The sequence below is a fragment of the Furipterus horrens genome, unplaced genomic scaffold (assembly GCF_987537825.1).
Source record: "Furipterus horrens unplaced genomic scaffold, mFurHor1.1.pri manual_scaffold_8, whole genome shotgun sequence".
NCBI classification, from domain to species: domain Eukaryota; kingdom Metazoa; phylum Chordata; class Mammalia; order Chiroptera; family Furipteridae; genus Furipterus; species Furipterus horrens.
Window position 1 is genome coordinate 104,035,855 of NW_028327178.1, and position 21,095 is coordinate 104,056,949.

Here is a 21,095-nt window from a genome sequence, read left to right on the forward strand (position 1 = left end):
ACTATCTCCACAGTTTTAGGTCCCATTAGGACACTGTCATTCACGACATGTCACGTCAGTCCTGGGCTGGGACCACACAAACCTGTGGACACACCCCACCAAAGCCAAGGCCCCCCAAGGCCAAGCTCAGGACCGCCCCTTGTTTTCATGCTTCTAGCGGCTGAGACTCCGTGTGAGACTGTCACAGCACAGCAAGTGTACTCTGCGTGACACCGTCAGGTTACAGGTTTTCAGTCATGCCAAGGTGGCCCGTGGGCCTGTCTCAAGCCTTGGGAAGCTCGCAGCCTGTTTCTGCAGCCCCATCATAATCCGGCATGTTGACAATGTGTATATAATCGATTGCCTGAGACCCTCTGTTAGGGCATCTGCTCCTCGAGGGCAGGGCTTTTTATCTGTTTTGTTCACTGCGGGGCCTCAAGCTCAGAACAGTACCAGGTACTCAGGTATTTTCTGGACAAGTGAATGAATAAAAAATGGCACTTCTCACCCTTTGTGGCACCGCAGTACTTAGTGGGAATGAGCCCTCCTGGCCTGGTTATCTACCCAGGAACGTGGCCACAGGGTGACTGCCCACACACAGTGGGGTCAACCACAGATTCCACAGGTTTCAGGGCTTAGTCACCTCTGCCCCTTTCATGATCAAATCTAAGACAGGACAGGGGCCGCCAGCTCTGCAGCCTCTGCGGACCACGTCCACACGTGCCTCTCCCAGAGGAGAATATTAACAGCAATAATAGCTCATGTCATCCGTGTCAGTTCACCTCCTGTTTCCTGTGCTAAGCACTTCTGTGCACTTGAGTCTGTAACTCTTCTAAAAAGGGTACCATCTGAGAGGTGAGGAAACCGAGGCTCAGAAAGGTTGAGTCATGGGCCCAACGCCGCCCAGCTGGCAGAAGGCATCGTGTGTCCCCACCGCCACGCTCATGCCGCCTCCCCCACCGCAGGGTCCTTCGGGGAGAACCCCTCACCTGGGTGGTAGGTGAAGTGCTGAGGCTGACTCCGCTTTCTCTTCCCATTGATGACGTAGAAGTTCACCTTCACCGAGGTGCGGGTGTGCTTGTTCCGATACTCGGGGATCTCAACAAAAAGCATGTTCTGGAAGGAAGGAGCTGTCATTAACTTCCCCACGATAACATCTAAATTCCTATCCGACCTGGCGGGTGTGGCTCAGTGGATTGGGTGCCGGCCTGTGAGCCAAAGGGTCACTGATTCGATTCCCAGTCAGGGCACCTGCCTGGGTTGTGGGCCAGGCTCCCCGTTGGGAGGAGTGCAAAAGGGAACCACACATCATGTTTCTCTCCCTCTATTTCTCTCTCCCTTCCCCTCTTTCTAAAAATAAATAAATAAAATATAAAAAAATAAAATAAAAATAAATAAATTCCTATCCAAGGCCCCAGGTACGTCAAGCCAGCCCATCTACACAGAGTCAGGACACACTCCACATGTGTACAGGTGAAATTCTATTCAAGGGGAATTTGGCTTTCCAGCCTCAGCAAAGCAAGAACTGCCACTAACTCTATCAGAGTATATTAAGATGCCACCATGACAAATGAGAGGGCCTGGCGCTCGAGGGGTGTTTAATTCAGTCGCCAATACGATGCTACTGAGGGCCTGTGAGGCCCAAGCACCGGGATTTTGATGCAGGAAAGGAAAAGGGGGCAAAGAGAACATGAGGGAGGAGGCGGGAAAAGCAACGGAGCACTCGGCCGTCTTGTGCGGGGGCTTACAGGTTGGCTCTTGTCTTTATCCACTGTGGCCTCCATCTCCCAAATTTGCTGCCCATCTGGAAAAAGGAAAAAAGGACACAGGCTTCGTTGGAACGACCGGACACCAAAGACTTCAGACCAAAACTCACCAATTTCTGTTTATCTCGGTTTTTGCGTGATATCGTTTCGGTAAGGCGGATAGGTGTGTTTGTGTTACGCAGGTGTTTATGGGCACATACGTATTTTTATTTTCATATATGTATATTGTTTTTGCAAAGGAAACATATGGTAACAATGGAAAACAGTAGAAAATAAGGGGAAAAGCTGCCTGTCATCCCAGCCCCATTATCTTTTTCTCTACATCCGAATACTTATATATCTTTCATTCTTTAAAAAAAAATAATAGTATTGTTATACATTACATTTTACTACATGCTTTGTTCAACCAAAGACTATTGCCAAAGTGCCCCACTACAGATTCCTGGCTGTCCCAGACACAGCTTCTTGGCTGTCTGAGACCAGAGGTGGCTCAAGCAGTCTGTCCTAAGACGTCCTGGCTTATGAGTCACTGGACAGAATGAAAACACGGGAGCCAACCCTCCACCTTCCAGTCAATAGACAGCCTGGATCTCCCACGACTCACGGCGACAGTGGACGAGAAGTTTCGCTCCATAGTAACCTCTCTCCTTCACTGGAGCACAGCATGAGCTCCCCCATTTGGGGCTGACAAGCCAGGCCAAACAAAACTCGGTATTTGCAAATAATAGAGGTCTTTTGCTGAGCACCTACATTGGCCGCTGGGCAGTTCTGGGCTCAAACAAATCATTTCCACCAGTGTTTCCAGGGTGTTTTGTGGGAACACTGGCTCTGAAGATTATTAAATGGGTTTACGAGAATAGGAAACAAATTCTACCAGCTAATAAGCATTTGGAAAAATACTGAGTCAAAGTCACTTGGGTTTCTTTACTGCAGGACTTCTCAGAGCCTTTAACTTGCTCATGTGCAGCGTGATTCTCCAAGGTGGGCTAGGGTACGTACCGTGTCCCAACATTTGGTCAAACTCCCCCACTTACACAATTATGTAAGTTTCAGGCGTACAGCATTAGAATTCAACACCTGTGTACAGTACGAGCTGATCACCCCAAAAGTCTAGTTACTATCCATCACTGCACCGCTGACCCTCCCCCCACTTTCACCTACCTCCCAAGCCCTTCCCCTCGATTAGCCACTGGTCTGTTCCTGTTCTCTGTATCTATGAGTTTGTTTTTGTTTTGTTTTGTTTTGCATCTTTTAGATTCCCAAATGGTGAGATCATACAGTTTTTGTCTTCCTCTCTCTGACGTCTTTCACTCAGCATTATACCCTGAGGTCCCACCCTAGGCTCCCCTTTTTAACACACAGCTATTAGCATCTTCTGGGATAGGTTAGCTTTGAACCTGTACCGTCTTGGCTCTCAAGGTTCAACCAAAGAAACCTGGTATCTGTGCGTTATTTGCACTTTCTAGTATAGAATATATTTCCCAAAATAATAAATAAGAGGTCTTGCGATTGCTACCAAAGCGAATGCAGTCTAGGTGATCTTAACGCCGAACGAGCCACGACGCAGCTAGAGCCTCTGCACCGCATCAGGCCGCAAGCCTTGGCCTCACCGGTCCCTGTCGGGGGGACCAAGTAGTAGCCCTCACCCTCTCCTCAACACCCAACAACATGCAGGTGCCCAGCAAACGTCTCATGTCGGAGCAAACGCAAGTGCCAGCGGTTCCCAGGGCTGCTGATGGGGCCAAGAAAAGCCACCGCCATCAGTCTCAGTCACAACCCAATGGGCAGCCGGGGAAGGAGCCCATTCTTTCAAAGGGAGCGGAGGTCCATTGGGAGGAAACGACCCAAGTGTCCATCAGCAAATAAACGAATAAATAAAATGTGGTCTATATGCATAATGGACTGTTATTGAGCCTTCAAAGGGAAGGAGATTCTGACATGCTACCACACTCATAGACCTTGGACCATTATGTTAAGTGAAACAAACCAGACAAAAAGGACCAATACTCTACGATCCCACTTATATGACGTCCACAGGGTGGGCAGAGTCATAGGCATGAAAAAAAAATGCAGGTTACTAGGGACTCGGGGGAGGAGGCGAGGAGAGTTATTTTTAATGGGTGCAGAGCTTCTGTTTCAAAAAATAAAAATGTTCTGAACGTAAATCGTGGGGATGGTTATGCAACCTTGTGGATGTATTTAATGCCACTTACAAATGGTTAAAACGGTCAATAATATATTATGTGTATTTTACCACAATTTTTTAAAAAAACCAACTGGCCTCACCCCCAGAGACCTGGCTTGTTTTGTGGCCCCTGGAGTAGCTTAGAGGTTTTTTTTTAAATTAGCTGCTGCCATTTCAAAATGATATTTCACCTAAAAATGCAGATTTTGCTCTTGAAAAAAATCCAGACGACCTGGCTGTTCTGGGCACCCACACTGGAACCTGACCGGGTAGGGCATCCTCTCCAGATGGTGCCACGACCCTTCCTTTCCCAGGGCACCCCGGCCCTGACCTCCACATCCGTGTGCCCTTCCTCCGTGGGCCTTTGAGAGACAGACAGGTGCCACCTGCCACAGTCTCGTGAGGAGAACAGGTGTCCTCCCATTGGGATGTGCCTGACGTCATTCTCACGACTAGAGAACCTCTGACCCAATGCTGTCTCGGTCACTGCCCTCCGCTGCTGCTCAGCCCCTCCCAGACCAAGGACCCCTGGCTCTCTGTCAGGATGGGCAACAACTTGCATTCCTTTCTCCTGGGCCGTGGGCCCCTTGCTGTCAGGACTTGACCTTCCCTTCTCTTGCCGATCAGAGCCTTGTGCCCTGGAGAAGCGCCCTGAGCCACCAGGCGGCCCAGTCTCCTTTGAGGACCCCAGGGTGCCCTCAGGGGCCTCTCCACTGGGCTCACAGGGACATCCCCAGCCACCTCTCACGCAGAAGCCCTCCCCTCCCTGCCCCTCTCTGGGCTCCGGTCAGGGCAAACGGGACCTGACAGGCAGCCGGGCAGCCGCCAGGCCACGAGCCTGTGCCCAGCGCTTGCAGAGCTCCTGACATCGAGCAGCGTGGGGTCAGAGGAGACAGAGGAACGCCTGCTCCCTCACTCCAGGGCTCTCCCAGGCCCTCAGCAGCCCGTGTGCCATGACCCTGAGCCTTCCTGAGCATGTTTTGCAGCCAGAACGGACATCCCTCTGTGTGTCCCCATTCCATTCCTGTGTACCCCGGGTCTGGAGTAGACAAACCTGGCTTCAAACCCCTGATTTTTCCCCCAGTTAACTGTGTGAACTTGGAAATGACCCTTCATCTGTCTTTGCTTCTTATCCAAAGTATGGGGAAATGATAGCACCTTAACCTCACGGGGGTCAGTCTGAGATAATAGACCCCAGGCAGGAAGTGTCCAGCAGACACGGGCAAACATTATTATGAAGGCCCATGGAGACAGATTATTGAAATAATGTCATTTGAATCTTTGTTGCATGCATTCCAAAGCATTGGAATAAAATATTGGGAAAAACCACCAACATTTTCTAATCAAAAAATAATACATGGTCTGGTGATTATCAATACTTTTGCCTGTGGGCATAGGCGGAAGGAAACTTACAAAGGGACACTATCTGATATGGGAGGCAGGTGGCAGACTGCCTGACTTTCCTTCCTGGTGCTTGTCCCTGTTATGTCACCTTTGAGAGAGAGAGAGAGAGAACTCTTGGGAATGAGAAATCAAAACCTAACCATTTACAAATTAAAGCTGAGTCCCCATCTTCTTTTGCACGCACAGGTTTTAGAGCCCAAAGGGCAGCCTGGTGAGTCCCGCCTGGTCGTGCACCTCGAGAGGGGTCTGCACTCAGTTCTGAACAAACAAGTCCCCAACAGGAAGTGAAAGCTCAAACTGCTATCCTCGATTTTATGTGGCACGTGGAACACATACTCAAGGGGGCTGGTCCCTCAGGGAGCTGTGCTTTGTCCCCGGTGCTATGTATCTGGCACATAACAGATGCTCAATAAACACTGGCAGACTCAAGGAACAAACAGCCAACGCTCAGAAAGTGTCCGACGACAGACCTCTTCGGCAAAAAGACCCAACAAAGAGAAATCACCGAGCCCTGGCTGAAGACTCCTTTTGGGAACTGACTGATGAGGAGGAGCCTGGAATCCGGGTGCTGACAAGAAATCAAAGGCACCCAGAGCAACTCAGCCCTGAGTTCTGTTGAAACCCACCTCCCGTCCCACACCCAGGCCTGAGCCCCTGGGAAAGCCTGCCCAGAACGGAAGAGGCCCGGGGAGACCAAGTATGCTTCTACTGCTCTGGGCAGAGATGAAATAAAGGACGTCGGTCTCCTGAGCAGATGTTCGGGCAAACGTCCCCCATCCTAAATTAACAGGGCCTGGCAGCCAGCTCGACAAAGGCCCTTCCAAGTCTTACTCAGAGAGGAAGAAGAAAGGGCCAACTTCTCTGGGCAAAGAGGCTGGATCTAGAGAAGACTTAGCGAGAGTCTGCAGGAACACAAAAAAGAAAGAAAAGGAGGGTGGGGGGCGTGCCCGGCTGGATTCACTTCAGAGCCTGCGCTGTCACTTGGCGACAGTCCAGACGCACAACAGCCAGACAACCCGCACATGTGCAGATGCCCCCCACCCCCCCACGTACACTTGAACTGGTTTAATCGTTTCTCTTTGCAGGCTGCTCGGGATCCCCACGTTGGAGCAAAGTGTCAGGGAGCGGGGGTGGCGTGGAGCCTGGAGTCTTAGCACTCGGCCTCAGTGAGCCGGGGGCTCCTGTCCACGCTCACGGGAGGAACTGGGGGGCCTTCAGGAGGAGGAGGAAAGTGAATCCGTCCTCACTTGGGCCGCACGCGGGCCACTGGGCTCCAGGCAACAGGGAGGAGATCAAAGTGTCAGTTTGGGTTAGGAGACCGTGTGTGACACGTCCCAGTCCTGGCTTTCAAAAATCAGCGAAATGAAGATGGTAGAAGTAATTTTGGTTGCTTTACAACTACTAATGAGGAGAAAAACGTGTACTCCCTGGATACACAGACTTAATGAGCCAAGCAGATGGGGGGGCGGGGATCAGGAGGGTCCCCTTAGCTTAGCATTTCACCCACCTGAATGGCACACCTGCCCGCATGTGTTCAGTGAGATCTGGGAGGCTCTGGACCCCCAACACCTCCCCTCTCTCCTCCTGCTCCACCACATTCTCCGTGGGCTCACCCCCTCTGTTCCCCACCTGGACAACTGCCTCCCAGCTTCTACTTGTCCCCCCAACCCCAAGCCCATTCTTCATCCAGATTGCAAGAGCCATCTTTAAAATATGTCACACCGCAACTCCCCCGCCCCCCGCCCTTAAAAGCCTCCAACAGCTATTCCTTGCTGTGGGAATTAAAACCCAAGCTCCCCACCATGCCCACAGGATCCGGCCGGAACCCATCCTCACCCACCCATCTCACACTGCACCAGCTGCCTGGGCCTGCTTTCAGTTCCTCAAATGCCCCAGGCTCATCCCCACCGGGGGCCATGGCACTGGGCGGTTCCTTCTGCCTGGGCCATTCTTATATAGTCCACCAGTTCCCTCTTCCCTGGTTTTAAGGCTGTGTGCAAAGTCACCACCTCAGGGAAGCCCTCCCTGACCACTCTCTCCAGAGTTGCCAGATTTAACAAATAAAAATACAGGTAATCCAGTTCAATTTGAATTTCAGAAAACAATGCATAGTTGTTGCTGTTGTTGTTATTTACTACAGGGATGTCTCAAACTCGGTGCCATTGCACGGAACATATTCTCACTCAAGAAATTCATTATTTGTCTGAGATTTGGATCTAACTGAACATCCTGTATTTTCCTCTCAGACTTTTTGCCCATGACCTGGTTTCACTGTCCTCAAAGCACCTTCCCTAGCTCAAAGCGACCTGCTTATAAACAAGTTTCAGACTGTCCACCTCCTGAAGGCAGGGACCTCATCTATCATGTGTCCCCAGTACCTAGCACAGCGCCTGCACATAGTAGGTGCTCAATAAATATATGGGGAATGAGGATGAAAGCCCTGGGCCCGAGTGAGCGAAGCCAAGGCTAAAAGGGCATCACTCAGTCATCTTACAGAGGTCGGGTGTCAGCTCGTCCTTCATCCCATCCCACACAACATGCCTCTCGGGAATGAGCTGTCATCAATAGATGACCTGCACCAGCCCTCTGCTGACTAGCTATCACCTGCAGGGAGTCAGTCACCCTTGCTGTGTGAATTGGTCTCCCATCTGTAAGGTGGGGACAGGGAATGGGCCTAAGTCAAGCTCCCTCCATGTCCAGCCATGATGGCAGGAGTCCCTGGTCTGGGGTGACAGGAGGGGAGAAACGCACCTGTGCTGGGAAGGACTCTTCTCCCAGTCAAGAAACCTACGTGGCCCCGCCTGTCCCTGTGGGAAGTAAACTGAGCTCCCAGGGGACGCACAGAAAGTCAGCTGACATTTCCAGAGCACCTACTATGTGCTCAACACTTTCAGATCCCTGATCTTTTATCGCAATAACACTACCAAGCCCGTTTTAGAGGTGGGGAACGTGAGTCTCAAAGCACAAGGCAAGTCTGCCAATGGGCCCAAATCCAGCCTGCTTACTCCTTAAACACGCAATCTCAAAAATGTAGAAGAAAGCATAGAAAATGGTGTGAGATAGTTCACTACTAAAAGACATTATGACTTTCTTGGGAGGGGTGAGGGGAATTCCGACCTGCTAATTGCAAATTATACAATGGCCTGTTGGCACACAGAAGAATTTCTGACGGTGGCAATGCTAGGACCCGAGAGGACTCACTTCTCTGTGCCCTCTTTCCAAGTAGCGAACTGCAGGGTGCTTCCTTCCCCTCAAGAGTCTGTTCTTACACGCAAAGGACTGAAGTCTGGGCAAATACTTGGCTCTCTGAAAATGAGACCTTTTTCTCCATCCCCAGTGGGGCTTCAGAGTGGGGGCCTGACCTCTGTCTTCGGAGGCCAGCGTTACGTCCCAGCCAGCTGTGAGCGGGGGCCTCCAGACCAGGGGGCCGAGGACACTGCAGACATGAGTCACCCAGGGCAAAGGTCTGCAGAGCCTCAGTGGTGGCCCAGCCCCGTCTGGGGCTGACCTTTCCCAGAGGGAAGCCCAATCTGGAGGGACACCCATCCCAAATCTATTGTTTCAGAAAGCGCCTCCCTGGGTGAACCCACAGAGACCAACATCAGGTGGAAGGCGGCAGCGTTTTCTCCAAGATGGTTCAACTTTTCCAGGATACTAATTCATGGAAATATACTTAATTTAGCAAAAAAAAAAAAAAAAAAAAAAAATTATTTTAAGTAAATGCATTTCTATTTATTAAACGAAGCTCAAAATATAACCTTTGGGAACCTCCAAGTAATAAAATGACTCATACTAGGATATGATGACTCAGTGGGGGAGAGGGAATTCCGCTGCCCACGCCTCCTCTCTAAAAAATCAATTTGCCCTCTCAACAGGTGACGGGGGCCTCTGCCATCAGACCGATCCAAGAAAATCGTCCAACAAAACAAAACACAAATTCTCTTCAAGCTATTTAAGCTTCAAAGCTGAGTTAGCCGATGCAGGCACATGTCCAACCTACACCCCCACAGGAGAGAGAGCCAGGGAGCTACTTGGCGGGGGCTGGGGGCCCCAAATTAAGAAAGATTTACCAACTGAAAAATTCCAAAACTCTGTGTCATGTGGAGGAAGCTTCCAAAACATTGGATCCCACCCAGGCGCGGGGAATCACTCAAAGCCATGGCAACCTCGTTTCCGCTGCCACATCACTTATTTTTCTGCCCTTAGATTTTTTCCTGTTTTTGCAATGTTTTGCTGGGACCCCCGACTCCGCCTGGGGCCTGGGCGGCCAGGGGCCAGGGTGACCAGCTGAAGTCAGGAACAGCCTGGACTTCGCAGCATGAACTTTGCTGGAAAGGTTACACATTTTTTACATTTCAGAGAACATATAAAGGCTTTTCAGCCATCACCGAGAATGGTAAATAGGAAATAGCCCGGTGGTTCTGTTTGGTTTCTGTTTGTCCTCTTGGGTGCGATAAGAGAGATTACTCAGGGGGTTGATGACAAATGTTGCTTGGGCTTCCAGCTCTGTCACCAGCTGTGGGTTGACCTGGGACCCATGACTTGATCTCCAGGAGACTCAGTTACCTCATCTGTAAAATGGAGATAACGCCACCCCCCTCTCGGGGCCAGTGTGACAATGAAAAGAGATGACGCATTCATTCAGCAATATATATGAGCACCTACTGTGTGCCAGGGATGATTCTAGATGCTGCAGACACAGTCACAAACACCACATCCCTGACCTCAAGGAACTAAGAGTCTAGCGCAGGAGACCAGGTAATAAATGAGCGCATGGAGAGACGAGATCACCTCAGTCGTGCTAAATGCCCCCAAGAAAACAGCGCAGGATGATGGGACAGGAGCTGACAGGGGGGTAGCGGGGGATGACCAACTTCGAGGGGGGGCGGAGGCGAAGGAACCGGTGGATGCCGCCTCAGAGAGAAAGGACAGAAGAACATTTTATGGAGAAAAAGCAGAAGCCACAGCTCCAAGACAGAAGCCAGCATGAGTGTTTGGGGACAGAATGGAGCCATGTAGAGACATCAAGTGAGCAAGGAGCAAGGAGGGAAGAGTCAAAAAAGCTGAACTCAGAGGTGATGGGCAAGGGCCAGGTCCTGCTGGCTCTTGGGAGCCCTGAAAATAACTAAAAACAGTCATCCGGATAACAGAACCATCAGCACGATTGCTGCTGCTATAAATAAGGGGCCCTTTTCCGAAACACCGAGCTTCTCTCTAACGTCGGGAGCACCGTGCCGCCCCTCTCCTCCTGCTTTCCCGCCGCGCTCCAACCTGTCGTCCCGCTGCAGTGGAGACCGCCAGCCCCATTTCGGTCCACGGCTATAAAAAGAAGGCTGGGCTGATGGTGCCCATGACCCAACGTGGGGGCTAAGATTAGCCCTGGAGGCTGTCACCTTTCCTTAATGTGAGAACCAGCTGGGCTTCCCCTTGCCTTGGAAAACTTCAGCTGTTCCGCCCCACCCCGCCTTGCAGGGCCTTTGCCGGCCAAGCTGTCCATGGAGATGGGAACGGGGATGCATTTTGGAAAAAAGTACTTGAGCAACAGGGATTCCCCCTGCAAAAGGCGGCTCTGGGCGGGGAGGCCAGTGCTTAGGGACAAGAGATCAGGATCAGCTCCCCGTAAATGCAAAGCAAGCTCTGCCCTCTGGCACAGCCACCAAGAGCCAGGCAGCCCGCCAGGGAAGCCCACCGCTCCTCGGGAGGTTCGGGGAGGTCTCGGATAGCCCTGCTTGTCTGCGGGCGTCCATCCAGGAACCGCATCCAGCTGGGATGCTTTGTTACACGTGAAAGGGTTCGAATTGCATCCTCGTGACCCCAGTGACCCACTGCAGAAGTCAAGGCTCTATCTCGCCGCAAAATTATTCTAGTCAGTGGCTCAGGGCAGCTGCAAGGTGTTCAGCCAAAGGAACAGGGTTCTAAGTTTCTTCAGAGCAAAACAGCTAACAGTCAAGGGGGCAGACTCTGGCGTCACACCCGACACTGCCATTGGCCATCTGTGTGATCGTCTCTGAGTTCCTTACCCTCTCGGTGCTCAGTTTCTCATTAGTAAAACTGGGAGAGCAGTAGCTCTCTGGTAGGACTGTCATGCTTAGGACAAATCCTGGCACACAGTTTATTATTATTATGTTTTTTTCAATGTCTTTTGGTTCCATGAGCTAAAATCTTACTCATCCTTGTCCTTCCACAGACTAAATACAATGATAATAATAGAAGCTAACATTACCAAGCAGCTACAAAGCGCCAAGCTCTCCAAAAAGGGCCTAATGTGGATGACCTCATGTAACCTTCTCAGCTTTCAGGAGAAGTCAATCATCCCCACATTACCAACGAGGAACGCCAGCTCCAAGAGGTGAAGTGATTTCCCCGGGCAGGGCGCCAAAGCTACTCACTAAATGCAGATCGTGGATTCGAACCCAGGCCGTCTGGCCTCAGAGTCTGCGCCTGTAACCGCCCCCGCAGGCAGCAGCCCCAGAGCTTGCACCTGGAGCGGCATGTGTCGAATAGACAACGTGAATGGCCCGAGCTGTGATAATACTGGACAGACCCTAAAAATGATAACAGATACCCAATGAGCGCTCTCTGCACACTAAGGCCACGCTGCTTGTTGAGGCATTTAACCCTAAGGGGCCAGCGAAGACTGTTACCATCTCATTCTGCAGAGGGAGGCTGAGAAACTGGATGATGAGTCCCCTGACTTCTTTGCTGTCTGCCTCCCACAGGTGGGTTAGAGAAGACAGCATGTGGCAAGCAGTAGGCAAGGGTCTCCCATTGACAGGTCCAGTCACAGGGAGCTATTAACATTACTCATCTTATCAACAGGCCGCTTTCCAAAGTTGAAACAGGCCCTGAGTTTTCATCCCTTTAAGAGGTAAACTGTGAAATTTCTTCAGAGGCCAAAAGAAGAAAAGCTAGAAAGTATATACCATTTATTCATTCATTCATTCATTCAACAAATACTTAACTGAGCCCCTCAAGTAGCTTCACAAGAACGTGAGTTCCCTGGATGGCGGGAAGCTGGCGGGCTCGTACCATGGGGATCTTGGTGGGACCTGACCTCCGAGTCATCCCTACACGGTCCCATTGCCCACTCCCAACAGAAACTGCCAACCTGGGCAGAGATAACAAGACACTGTATGCTATTAGCATGTCCTCCTCTGCTAATAAGGCATTCGGAAGCCATATACTTCTTGTGAAAGTCAGCAGAAGACCAATGGATGGTTTTCTGGTACAGGAGAGGCATCAGAACCGAAGAGGCTAATTTCATAGCACTCTCCTGCTCAAGAACTCATCATGACTCCCTATTACCTTACCCATGTGCAGCCTGAACCAAGGTTCTGTCTCCACCTGGCATTGGAAGACCTCTCCAGAGGCGGGTTTAATGGCGGGCGCACCGGGCACGCGCACTGGGCCCCGACTTCTGAAGGGTCCCGCAAAACCATGTATTTTTGTTTTCCCTGTCTCTCTCTCTTTTTTTAAGGGGCCCAATATTTTCTTCTGCGCCCGGGGCCTCAACTGACCTTAATCCGCCTCTGGACCTCTCTGTTCTGGCCTCTGCCTGCTCAGCGAAGCATTTCCCCACCTTAAACAGCCTCTACTTCAGCAATTGGTTTGTGAGCCTCACAAATTCCTGCTATAGAAAATACGTTACATTGTTTCACCACCTGAAAAATAAGCCTCCCCCAGGACACTTAAAAAGGTGCCACTCCCCTTGAATCCACTACACGACATACAGGAAATAAACAAAACAAATCGCATTAGCTAACACCAAGCACTTACTATATACCAAGAGTTTTATAAATACTGAACATACAATGAACATGCCATGAATCTCATGATGACCCTATGAGGTGGCACTGTTGTCATCCCCACCATACAGATGAGGAAATTGTTGCCCAGAGAAGGTAAGTAACTTGCTCAAGGTCACCCAGCTAGAAAGTAGTGGAGCTGGGTTTTGAACACAAGCAGACCGGCTCAAGAGCGTTGGGTGCTCATCTAGCAGACAAAATGAACGCGGAAGATGTTAATCACTGAATTACTTATACACCAGAGCTGGAAGCAGCCTAATGCCCAATACAAGGGGAATGAAGTGTGGACAAACATACAACAGAATGCAATGCATGCATTTCCATGTCTGCAGTCCTCACCCCTCGCCACACGACCCCTGACCGGCCCCTCCCAAGCTCATCTCCAGACCCCACGGCCACAGCCTGCCCGCAGGCCTTTTTCAATTCTGCCTCGTGTAGGGCTTCCCAAGTGGCCGGTCACAGGGCCCATCCCAAGAGAAAGCTTTGTGTGAACTGGGAAGAAGTGCCCTTCCCCTCTGACACCCTGCTTCCCGCTATCAGCAGGTACTTAGTAAGAATAGAGCCGGGACACCTCCCGTTTGAAGGGCAGGCCCCAGAGGAGCTGCCCCTGTGCTGGGACAAGCCCTGCAGCTAGACAACCTGCCTCTTAGAGCCTCCGGATCATCCTAAAGGCAATAAACAAAGAAACAAACATCAACGCCCCTTTGAATTAACCTACTGAAACCACGTCCATTAGGAAAAACAAAACAAAAACACTAGGTCTAGCATCCATAGCTAACAAGCAATTGCATAACCTGATATTTTTCCTACTTCTGATCAGTTTCTCTTTATCACATCCTCACGGACAAAACACATTACCAGCCGTGCATGCAAGAAAGAATACCACACGGCCAATAAACAGAAACATAAAACTTCTCACAGCAAAGGAATGTAAAGGAAAAAGAAGGATCAATTCAGCAAACTTTTTAAATTCAAAAAATGGCATTTCTGGGAAGGGGGGAGACCAGTACTGATGTGTATCAGCCGGGAGTTCCAATTTGTAGATTTCTGGAAGTTAGCAATCCATATGAAAAACCCTCAAAATGACTCTCCAGAATTCCACTGCTAGGAATACATCATAAATAAGCAAACAAGATGCACATGGAGATTCATGTCAACAAGATGAATTAATCTTAAAAGTATAAGATTAATCACAACATGATTTATAATAAAAATATAAGTAGCCAATGTTTATCAGCTTACAATATACCTGGTGCTGTTAGAATTGTTTGACATGTAGTAACTCACTTAACCCTGTGATAACCCTCTTGTTAGTATCATTCTATACACGAGAAAATAGAGGCACAGAGAGGTTAGATAATTTGCCTAAGTCACACAGCAAACAAGCAGCAGAGCCAGATGTAAACCCAGGACATCCAGGCCCAGAGCAGATATACTTAATCACCATACTGTCTGGCCTCCCTTCTTGATAACAGTAAAAAAATGAAAAAGTTTACCTCTCTATGTGAAAAAGTAATTTAGAAAAAAGAATTGGGGGTGGGAGGGGCCAACCTTATCATCCCGTGAAGCAACCCAGGATCAGCTAAAACACATTCGGGCACATTTGTGTAATCGTGAGCTGTGTCCACATCGAAATCACATGGGAGGAAAAAGGCATTGTGTGAAACTCTACACAGTGAGACCTGCCCCCAAGTCAATGCTGCTTAGAACCAAAAGACAGTGACTTCTGTATGGTGCCAGGGGACAAAACGAGCTGGAAAGGGCCCTGACCTGTGGTCTTCTCCGTGAACACGACCTTGGACTCGGCCGTGAAGTTCTGTCCCGTGAGAATCATCTGCTGGCCGCCGTAGACCAGGCAGCTGTCGATGTCTTGTCTTTCCACCATGGGCAGCTCGTGGGCGGATCGCTGGGCTGAGGACAGAGGACAAGGAGTCACTGTGAGGACACTCGAGAGAGGCTTTCTGATTTCACGGCCGCAGCGAGCCAGGACACGCACTGCCCGCCTCTGCCACCTGTCGCCAGCGCTCAGGGGGGAACCGCCACCCCCGCCAACCTGCCTCTGCGGATGTTATATTCTTGAAAAAGTGCCCCAAGTTATTTGAGCAAATTTCCTGTTAACATGTTTTGTTTTGTTTTCCCCTGAATCAAGGCCCGGGGGCCTGTCCTCCTTATAGAAGGGAAGGGAGGATGAAAATCTGATTACTTGTATGAAAGGATGGGCAAGACTGTACTCTCCCCTTCTGCATTTGGTCTCTGCCACCACCTTGAGGGCGCACACGTGTGACAGGCTGGACCGGGTTCCTGAAGGGTGTAGATCTATTCGCTTTGAAGCTTATTTACATTTCTGGATACTGTCTTCCAGACACCCCTGATCTGCCCCCACCATCTCTCTGACCTCACGCCCGAGAATTTCCCCTTGCTAGAAGGATGCTGCCCCAGCCATCCTTCTAGAACGTTCTGTCTCTCAGACACCCTCAGCACACTGCATATTTGAGGGTGCGCATTTTTAGGTGCCTCTCCCTGGAAGGTTCCTCCCTGATTACCTGCAATGGCTCCCTACCTTTCTCACTACTTGCAGGTTTCTATTCCCCTCAAAGAGGCTGCCCAACCCTGACCCTCCCACCCTCCTCCCCCTGCAGTTAAAACAGCAGCTCCCTGTCCGTCTGTCCGTCCGTCCGTGCGCGCGCGCGCGTGTGTGTGTGTGTGTGTGTGTGTGTGTCTTCCTCACTGGTCTTTATCCTGTTTTGTTTCCTCCAAAGAACTTTCCACTTGCAGGTACATAACACGTAGTGTTATTGGTTTAGGTTTTTCTCTCCCCCCACCAGAACGTAAGCTCCAGGAGGGAGGGACTTTGCTTTGTGTATGACTGTAAGCCTAGGGCTGGGAACAGTGCCTAGGAGGTACCTGGGAGGGAGGGAGGGAGAGGGGGAGGGAGGGATGGATGGAGGAATGGATGGATGAATGGGAGGACAGATGCACAGATGAACAAATGGATGGATGGAAGGATGGACAAATGGACAAACGGATGGGTGGATGGATGGACGGACAGATGAACAGACAGATGATGGATTGAGGGGGATAGATATGGATATATCTTGGCACGCCTATCTGTCTCTCTCTCCACATCTGTATCTGCAGTAATGAAAGACGGAAGAACGGGCAGGCCTATGCTGAGCGTTTTACCGTCATGATATACTTGAATGTTCACAACGACTTTCTGAGGAAGGAAGTATTAGAATTAGGCACATTTGCAATAAATTCAACTAAAAAAAATCATGCACCTTTGACTGGGGAGAAAATTAAAGCTGAGAGAGGTCAGGTCACCACATGGCCAAGGTCATGTGGCAAGGCTGAGATGTGAACCCCCCGAAGCTGAGATTCCCCATCCCTTCGCCACTCCAGCCAGGCTCCACGTCCTCCTCCAGGAAAGAGTGGAGACCCTCTCCAGCCACCCTCCCTGGGCAGTGCGCGAAACGGGTCCCAGCCAGCATGAGGGGCCCATCTGCTCAGGCCTCGCCTTGGCAGCGTGGGCCGGAGAGGCCGGTCCGCCCCTTGGTGAGTCACCCTGAGCTCCTGGCCTTCCTCCCAGAGCCCGGGAACCGGGCAGAGGGCCAGCCCTTTCCGTGCCAGGGCCCCGTGGACCTCCCCATCCGGGAGCTGGGGCTGCAGCCGTGGGAGGCCTGAGGCCCAAAACTCCCCCTCACCACCCCCACCCCCACCCCACCCCCCCGCCCCGCTGGCCTGAGCCTCCAGGTGGTGAGGACCCCACCCCCACCCCCCCGGAGCTCCACAGAAACCAGCTCCTTCAGGAGCAACCGTGCACTTGGCAACATTTAAGGAATCTGCTGTGGACCAGCCAGAGGCTCCCAGACACTTCACTGCGAACTGTGAACCCCAGGACTCACAACGACCCCTGCCGGTCCCCATCCCAGCCAGCCCAGGCTCTCTGTCCCGGGGCTGCCAGTTACGAGTGTATATTAAAAAGGCCTGTCCACAGAAGCTAATTTCTCCCACATGGGCTGGGTTATTAATCCTTTCTTTCAATGTATGCATTTTGTATGATTTCCTAATTGAGCTGCTACAAATGGAGGTTTATTAGCAGTGAAAAAAAAAAAAAAAAACCAGCAGCCACATCGCCTGGAAAAGCAGGTCCCAGCTTTTAAGTTCTGCCTTTGATGAGTTTGCGGGGGAGGGGACCGCGGACAGCTTGTGGCCCCAGGGATGGGCGGGGAGGTGGTAGGAGTCCTCTGTCCCATTTTGCAGGTGGAAAGCCTGAGTCATTGCTACTGGGTGAGCTGGCCAGGGATTCTTGGCCAGCCAGGCCAGGGACCGGCCGTGGCCGTGAGCGCTCGGGGCTGGGCGGGAGGCCGGCTGGGCCAGCTGCTCGGTGAATCACTGTGCACTGCTGTGAACACAGCTTTATTTCCTAAAGCAGCCTCGCTGCTGCTCCCTTCAAAGCCCAGCCGTTTCAAGCCACCAACCGATTCCTTTGCGAAACGTGCACTGCACACCCTGCCCCCTTACCAGAAGGAGAGCTATATTTTTAAACGAAAATTTAAAGAAAACAACATAAGGCCAGTCCAGCTTCTGTAAGCTTTCATGCGTCCTTCCAGTCCTGCAACTCAAAGTGCAGGGGCCAGGAGCAGCAGCTCAGAGGGGAGCTTGTTAGAGATGCGGAGCCTCGGGCCCCACCCAGACCTACAAACCCAAACCTGCAGCTTAACAGTGAGTCCAGGTGATGCCTGTGTGCTGTCAGGCTTGAGAAGCGCTGCTTGGCTCTGGTGGCACCTGAGCATCAGGGGGGCAGGATTCAGCTGACACCCCCAGGCCCTCCTTCTAGAGCAGCGTTTCTCACACTGACATCTGGGCTGGGTCATTCTGTGCGGTGGGGGCCGTCCTGTGCATTGCAGGGCTCTGAGCAGCACCCCTGGCCTCCCCCCCACTGGATGCCAGTAGCACCCTTTCCTGTGGACAGCTGACATTGCCGCTGGGCACAGCTGGCTGTCCCCTGGGGAGAAGGCAGCCCAAAGTGTCCCTGGTCGAAAACTGTTGTTCTAGAGATTCTGACTTCAGGGGTCTGAGGGGAGGACACCAACATAATTTTGTTTTTTGAAAAGCACCCTTTAATGTTCCGATGGGCCACCCCAGGTTTGATCTGAGGTGCCATCTCAGCAGGTCCCTAGAAGCCAATGGAGAATCCTGGGTACTGTTGCCGGAGTTCTGGGGTCAGAAGGCCTTGGTTTCAAGTCCTACCTCTGCCAGCTCCCTGCTATGTGACCCTGGGCAAGTCACTTCCCCTCTCTTAGGGATGGATGCCTTCTCTGTGAAATCCTAACAGGTGACCAGAGGAGAGGGGAGTGGAAGGGGTGGGGTTGGGGGTGCGGGGATGGGGAATAAAGGGGAAGGGGAGTAAGAGGTACAAACCTCCAGTTATTAAAAAAAAGTCACAAGGATGTAACTACAGCACAGGGGAAAACAGTCAATATTATCCTAACAACTTCGTGTGGTGACAGATGGTTACGAGACTCATTATGGCGATCACGTCGTTAAGGAATATAAACGTTGAATCATTATGCCATACACCTGACACTAACAGAATATTGTATGTTAACTATACTTTATTATTATTTTTAAATAATTTATTTGTTTATTTGTTGATTTTTAGAGAAAGGGGAAAGGAGAAAGAGGGGGAGAGAAACATCACTGTGTGCTTGCCTCTCACTCACGCCCCCAACTGGGGACCTGACGTGCAACCTAGTCATGTGCCCTGACTGGGAATCGAACCAGCGACACTTGGCCCGCAGGTCGATGCTCAATCCACTGAGCCACAGCAGCCAGGGCCTAACTATACTTCAATAAAAAAGAAAAAAATTATACTATTGGAAGACAAAACATTAGTAGGATAATATTTTCAATGGATTTTAGAAAATATCAATTGTGAACCCAGACAAAATATTTCTGAGAATGATAAAATAAAGACATCACAGAGAAAAAAATTATAATAGGTAACATCCTACCAGTGCCTGCCCCCTGTGGTCATCCTGCAAGCCCTGTAAGAGACGCTGCCAGTAAACATTTGGTACAACATCTAATACCAACCGCCCAGATGTCCAGCAGGGGATGAACGGGTGAACAAAACGTGGTCTCTCATACAAAAATATTGTTCAGCCACAAAAGGAATGAAGGGCTGACACAGGCTACAACATGGATGAACCTTGAAAACGTTATGCGCCCTGGCCGGTGGCTCAGCTGGTTGGAGCACCATCCCATACACAAAAGGCTGCCAGTTCGATCCCCGGTCAGGGCACATGCTTAGGTTGCGGGTTTGATCCCAGGTCAGGGCATGTATGGAACGCAACTGATTGATGTTTCTCTCTCACATGGATGTTTCTCTCTCTCTCTTTCCCTTCGTCTCTCTCTCTAAAATCAACAAACATCTCCTCCCATGAGGATTAAAACAAACAAACAAAAACAGAAAAACTTATCATGAGTGGCAGGAGCCAGACACAAAAGGACACATACCATACGATCCCATTTAAATGAAATGTTCAGAACGGGCCACTCCGCAGAGACAGAAAGCAGACTGGTGGTTGCCAGGGTCCGCGGAGTGTCTGCTAATGGCTATGGGGTTTCTTTCGGGAGGTGGTTAGAACGTTCTGGAACTAGCTAGTGGCGGCAGCTGCACAACACTGTGAATGTACTTAATGACACCGAATTGTACATTTTTAAGTGGTTAAAATGGTAAATTTTGTGTTATGTGTGTTTTACCACAATTAAATATATATCTAATGTGAGACAAAAACACTCAGCCAGTGCCTCACACATGGTCCCCACTCAAGAAACCAGCCCTGACTCCCATTAACTTTCCAAATGCCACTTTCTTTCTTGCTCAGACATGTTCAGAATGTCTGCTCATTGGGGACCTTTTTAAACTCTTAATAAAGGAAAACACAATGAGTAGCATTGCGCAGACAGAGAAAGACAGGCTCAGGACCCAGCTCCATCAAGGGGCAGCCCCAGCCAGGGTGAAGCCTGTCATGGGAGACACGTCTCAGTCCCCCCCCCGAAGTCCCCCCACCTCCGCAAGGCAATCCCTGGGCGGGACTTCCCAGCTCTAAACCTCAGTGCCTCCGTCTGGAAAAGGGGGCTGTTAACAGAGCCACCTCACAAGTCGTGGTGAGGCCTGAAAGAGAGGATTCACAAATAGTGTGTTTGGCTCAATAAATCCGGGCCAGCAAGTTTAATGACACCCAAAGCTGCAGTTTCGTGAGCAGTTTCTAGGCGCCAGGCACCCGCTCCGTGTCTTACGTTGTCTGTGCCCCCACACAGGTGCTGACCACATCCACGCATATCGCTGCTCCCATCACAGTGGTTCTTGGTGGATCCCCAACCGCAACCCAGGTTTCTTGACCCCGATTGTTAGCTTTTCCCCAAGTGAGGCCCCCAAGGCAGCCGCATCAGCCCGTTGGGGGAGGCGCTTAATAAAAACGCAGACACTCGGGCAGCGCCCCTGACCCGCTGGCTGCTCTCGAATCTCCTAAACGTGGCTGGACGTTTGCATTTGCATTTTAACTATCTTTTCAGGTGAGTCAAGTTTCGCACTTAAGGGGCCACCTGAGGACAAGGGGACCTCCTCCAGGGGAGGCCCTGGCATCCCGAGAGAGCCCCGTGGCCAAGCAAACGAACCCAATTAGCCTCCAAAAGAGGAACAGAGGAGAGGCAAACAGCAGCCGAAATAACCCTCCTGGGGTCCACTTCCCTCTCTCTCTGTCTCTGATGCAAGCTCTAACACCTATGGCTGCTAATTGGGGTGACACCACCTGGGGCCTGTGGGAGGGCTCTCAGGAAGCCACCGGGCTGCAGTGCCACCTTCATCAGCCCCTGACACCCATGCAACATTCCAACCATCAGCGATTCCAGACCATCCAGCCCATAGCTCCTGCCACGTTCTAACCA

General features: G+C 50.9%; 1 protein-coding gene across 1 annotated transcript in view; it reads right to left on the reverse strand.

The window, feature by feature from the left end:
- NFATC2 (nuclear factor of activated T cells 2) overlaps positions 1-21,095 on the reverse strand; it is a 124,284-nt gene that overhangs the window by 34,068 nt on the left and 69,121 nt on the right. Inside the window, exons 6-8 of the mRNA XM_090285321.1 lie at positions 14,910-15,050; positions 1,728-1,783; positions 969-1,095 (exon numbers count right to left, since the gene is read on the reverse strand). Of these exons, the coding sequence (XP_090141447.1) occupies positions 969-1,095; positions 1,728-1,783; positions 14,910-15,050 (324 nt within the window). The remainder of the gene's footprint in view (positions 1-968; positions 1,096-1,727; positions 1,784-14,909; positions 15,051-21,095) is intronic.